The 1,655-nt window shown below is 47.1% G+C and overlaps 1 gene segment (V, D, J or C); it reads left to right on the top strand.

The window, feature by feature from the left end:
• Positions 1 to 1,560: 1,560 nt before the first annotated feature.
• The window catches only part of LOC103582611, a 5,618-nt gene continuing 5,523 nt past the window's right edge, over positions 1,561 to 1,655 (top strand). Inside the window, 1 exon segment of the C gene segment in view lies at positions 1,561 to 1,615. Coding sequence covers positions 1,561 to 1,615 — 55 coding nt within the window.

The following is a 1,655-nucleotide window of genomic DNA, read 5'->3' as shown; positions in this document are numbered from 1 at the left end:
ACAAGGTGTATTTATGGAAAAAAGAAAAAAAAACACACAGAAAAATGTGGGATTCACTAACACTATGCTCTTTTGGTTTAAAATACTGCAGACTCTTTGACACCTGCATCCAGCTCATTGTGGACTGGCCACCATTGGAAGCCTCCTGGGCTCCCCAGCTGGGAGGGCATCAACCACCCCACCCCCCACCATCCACAACCAGCCCAGGGATGACCTTGCTGCCACTGGAAGCCCCCTGGCTCCCCTGCCGGAATAAGGGGGGTGTCATGGTCCTCAACCATACCCCCCACCTACTTCCACTTCCTCCCAGCCTATCACCCCTCCCCATCCACTCTCAGCTTACCCCCAACTGCTTTGCAACAACATGTCAGAATGTGAAAATAATAAAATTAAATAAATTTAATATGAAAAAAATTTTTTAAATACATGGGATTCTTAATCTGCAGCCTCTTGTGGATTTCACAGTTCACAGCTATTGGTTAGACACTCCTTAGATTTTCTGACCCAGAGTAAAGGAGTTACTACTTAACTCCAATCTGAGAGTGGCTGATAAAAGGAAATTAAATGCTTCCAATTTTCATAATTTTTCTACCCATCGAAAAGGAAGGTTGGCAAAAATTCAGACCCAAGATACCTCTGAGAACAAATATTTTTCTTCTGTCTTTGGTTAGATTCACCAGTGACCAGGATTCCCATGCAGGCAGCGTATCTGTGAACTATGGAAATCATGAGAGGAAGAAGGAAAAAGAGACAGGGAAGACAAAATGGACAGGTAAGGCCACTTTGGAAAGTCAGCTGCTGCTTAAAATGACTACAGCTCAAGCTCATCTTCTCATCTTAAAACACAGGAAAAACACCACCAGGTTATTCCACATGAGAGGAGAGGGATCTGGGGTGCGCACACGCCTCTTCCTGCCATTACCAATTGTGGACTATCCTAAGAGATGCTCACTCCAGGCCTGTGGTCTGCCACGTGGCAGGCAGCGCTGCCCTCCCTGGCTTTGGTATCATCAGTGGGGTAACATATGGCTGGTTGAGGTCAACCAAAGGACATTGAAAGAAAATGGCCCAGGATACAGACAAAGACTATTCTGTCTCCCTAGAAAAATTATGAACGTTCAATCTGGAGCTACACTGCTCTGACACTCGATCCTGGCAGGCTGGTTGAAAGCAAATTTTCATTAAACTCAGGCCCTGAGATGGGCAGCAGCAGATTTGTGTACAGGATATGCCACCACGGTTTGGCCACCTCTAGTCAAGCACGATGAAAGCACTCTATCTAGTCCCCAAGTCAACTCAGGTTTTTACAATTGTCCCCAAAGTGTCTTTTGTAACAAAATGTCCCCCCAGGAAAGGAACACTTTCTCTGCAGGCAAATCTGTGCTGCCCGTTTTAACAAGGCACACCTGGGGACATCAGGCCTGAGCCCACCCTGCAGCTGTGCCCAAACCTGTCCCACCCCTTGTGATTTGCATTTCCTCAGAACACAGCCCACTTCCCTGAAGACATTCTTAGGCAGGGCACACCCTGTGCAGCTGTCAGTTCCAGTCAGGACACAGCATGGACATGAGGGTCCCTGCTCAGCTCCTGGGGATCCTGCTGCTCTGGCTCCCAGGTAAGAAAGAACACTAGGAATTTACTCAATTCAGTGTGAT

This window comes from Galeopterus variegatus, unplaced genomic scaffold, assembly GCF_000696425.1.
Source record: "Galeopterus variegatus unplaced genomic scaffold, G_variegatus-3.0.2 Scaffold16975, whole genome shotgun sequence".
NCBI classification, from domain to species: Eukaryota; Metazoa; Chordata; class Mammalia; order Dermoptera; family Cynocephalidae; genus Galeopterus; species Galeopterus variegatus.
The sequence above is the reverse complement of the archived record's forward strand: the minus strand, read 5'-3'. Positions and strand labels throughout refer to the sequence as shown.